Genomic DNA, 2,788 nt, shown 5'->3' on the forward strand with positions numbered 1-2,788 from the left:
TGCTGGAAAATGCTACAATTGTTTTCCCGCTGGATCCCTCTGCACTGGTACCCCTGCTGTGTGGAGTGGCCTCAGTAAAATGAATAAGTGGGCCGTTTTTTCTATGTCCTGTTGACTTTCTAAACACTGCTTTAATCACTTTAAAAAGGGCATAGAGGTCGGACAAAGGAAATGAAACAAGGGTAAAAGTTAAAGTAAAAGTTGCAGGGAAAGTGATGAAGACGATGGCATATTGTGCAGAGTGAGGAAGGAGGGGCATCAGAGTCCAACAGAGGTTGAGAGAAAAAAGAGGGGAGGAATTATGAGAATGTGAGACAGGTAAATCAGTATATGACTCGGGTTTGTTCAGGAAGCTGGCAGAGCTGCAGCTCTCTGCAGATCTCTGAAGATGGAGGTTGAGGACGGAGCAGAGCTCTGCTTTCCACAACTCCTCAACACCTCCTGCAGGAAGCCCACCACTTCTTTGCCTGAAACAATTCTCATTACTATTGTGCTGTACTTTATCTCTGTGTTTACTGCTGCTCTCAACCTGCTCGTCATCATCGCAGTCTCCCACTTCAGGCAGAGATTAACTCCTCAGCTTCTCTCTACATGCTTTGTAGCTTAAAAATGTGAACAGTTACTGTAGATTTAAAAGAAATGTATTTGAGCTAGTGTTGAATAATGTTGCACATCATAAAGTGTCATCATATTTTAAGTCATATTTTACCACTTTTTGCACCATAAAGCTCAAATGTGTTTCATGTACCATCTCCTGCCAATATTTAACATTGCTCTCTATTCACCTTGACATCAACCAAGTTATTTCAATTGTCTACAATTAACCATATCTTAACTATAGATGTGATAGATCAGAAACGTTTTGCATACACGTTTTAGTTGTTTTGTCATTTAGATCTGAGCCTGAACCTGTTGGGTTCATGATGTTTTTCTCTTTCCTTCCAGGCAGCTCCACACACCCACCAACATCCTCCTCCTCTCTCTGGCTGTCTCAGACTTTCTCATGGGCCTCCTGGTGATACCAGGTGAACTTGTCCTAAGAACATCCTGCTGGCTGTTTGGTGACATTGTGTGTACTCTGTGTGGTTATACTAGCTTCATCATTATGTCTTCTTCGATCGGAGACATGGTGCTCATCTCAGTTGATCGCTATGTGGCTATTTGTGACCCTCTGCATTACACCACCAGAGTCACTGTGAAAACTGTTAAAGTGTGTGTGTGTCTGTGTTGGCTCGGTGCTGCTCTCTACAACTGTCCATTTTTAAAGGATAACCTGATTAAACCAGACAGCTTTAATTCCTGCCATGGAGAGTGTGTGAGTGTCATTAACCACATTGCAGGAGCAGTTGACCTTTTCATTTCATTTATCGTTCCCATTTCTGTCATTGTCGTTCTGTACACGAGAGTATTTGTTGTGGCTGTGTCTCAGGCTCGTGCCATGCGCTCTCACATCACAGCTGTCACTCTCCAGCTTTCAGTGAATCAAAAAAAAAAGAAATCGGAGCTGAAAGCAGCCAGGACTCTTGGTGTTCTTGTAGTTGTGTTTCTAATATGTTTCTGCCCATATTACTGTGTCACTCTTGCAGGTGGCTACCTGCCCAATAGTGTATTTGTATCTTCTGTGCATTGTCTGTTCTTTTTAAACTCATGTCTTAACCCCTTGATCTATGCCTTGTTTTATTCCTGGTTTAGAAAAGCAGTGAAACTCATTGTCAGTCTTCAGATTCTGCAGCCTGGCTCCTGTGAGACCAACATACTGTAGAGAGGCTGTGGAGTGACTGAAATGAGGCCTGCTCTGTGGACAATTGAATGCATTTGTTCATGTTGTTCAGTGAGTGAATGATCAAATACAGACAGTGTCTTTCAGTCTAAACTGTGTCTGAACAATAGTAGAAAGGCCTGCATTGTAAGAAAGAGTCACAAGCACCATAAACTGTCCCTAGGTATCACCCGGTTTCATGTCTCTTAAAATCCTATGTGTATTACACATATGAAGAGTCTTTTTTATTGGTGATAGGAAACATTTCAGCCCAACACAACAACTAAAGCTTTCATTTCTATCATTTACTTATGTTCAAAGCATCATCTCAGTGAATTGTGCACATTTTGTTGCAAACAAAGATTACTGGCCTGATGAGGCTCCTGTTTCACAGCGAAAAGATGCTCCAGATTAGCCACACTTTTCCTGCCATAAGAATAACATTAAGTGTTGTGTTTCAGATAAAATTGTTAGTGGAAACAGATCATGTTCCCTTTCAGAGCAGGGACAAAGGGCATTTTATCATTTCAGCTTAATGTAATTCATCACATTTCTTTACTTTGTGACCATTATTTTTCACAATATCCATGCAGTCACACTCAGAAGCATCATGGAGTTTTATTATGTGGCAAGAGGTAAAACACATGATTATCTACAGGTCATCACATCTTTGCAGTTAAATCTGCAGAGAAACATACAGGTTAAATCAAAGAACAGAGAAAGTTAAAGTTTCACAAGGTATATGAAATGTGATGGGTTGCAATTTAACACTATTTTTCTTTTCTTTGAATTCACACAATATAGCAATTTGTTGTAAAGTGATATCAAATATGATAACAAACCAGGCATGTTAATAAAAATTCAGAATGACCTCATGTGTTTTATTGATGTTTCACAACAAGTAATATAGTTTGGACTGGTCAATTATTACACATTCAAAACTCCAAAATAAAAAAATCACAGTAACAGTAAAGGCTTATTAATTACAGAGTGGGTGATGATCATTTGAGGGTTGAAGTATTCCTTTAA

At 39.8% G+C, this 2,788-nt stretch overlaps 1 protein-coding gene across 1 annotated transcript; it reads left to right on the forward strand.

Annotated features, from left to right (window-relative positions):
* Nucleotides 1-388: 388 nt before the first annotated feature.
* On the forward strand, nucleotides 389-1,954 carry LOC144466821 (trace amine-associated receptor 13c-like). The gene is made up of 2 exons (XM_078174228.1): nucleotides 389-561; nucleotides 946-1,954. The coding sequence occupies exons 1-2, from the start codon at nucleotides 389-391 to the stop codon at nucleotides 1,760-1,762; spliced, it is 990 nt and encodes a 329-aa protein (XP_078030354.1). The 3' UTR covers nucleotides 1,763-1,954.
* The last annotated feature ends 834 nt before the right edge of the window (nucleotides 1,955-2,788 follow it).

Source organism: Epinephelus lanceolatus, chromosome 14 (genome assembly GCF_041903045.1).
Source record: "Epinephelus lanceolatus isolate andai-2023 chromosome 14, ASM4190304v1, whole genome shotgun sequence".
Taxonomy (NCBI): Eukaryota; Metazoa; Chordata; class Actinopteri; order Perciformes; family Serranidae; genus Epinephelus; species Epinephelus lanceolatus.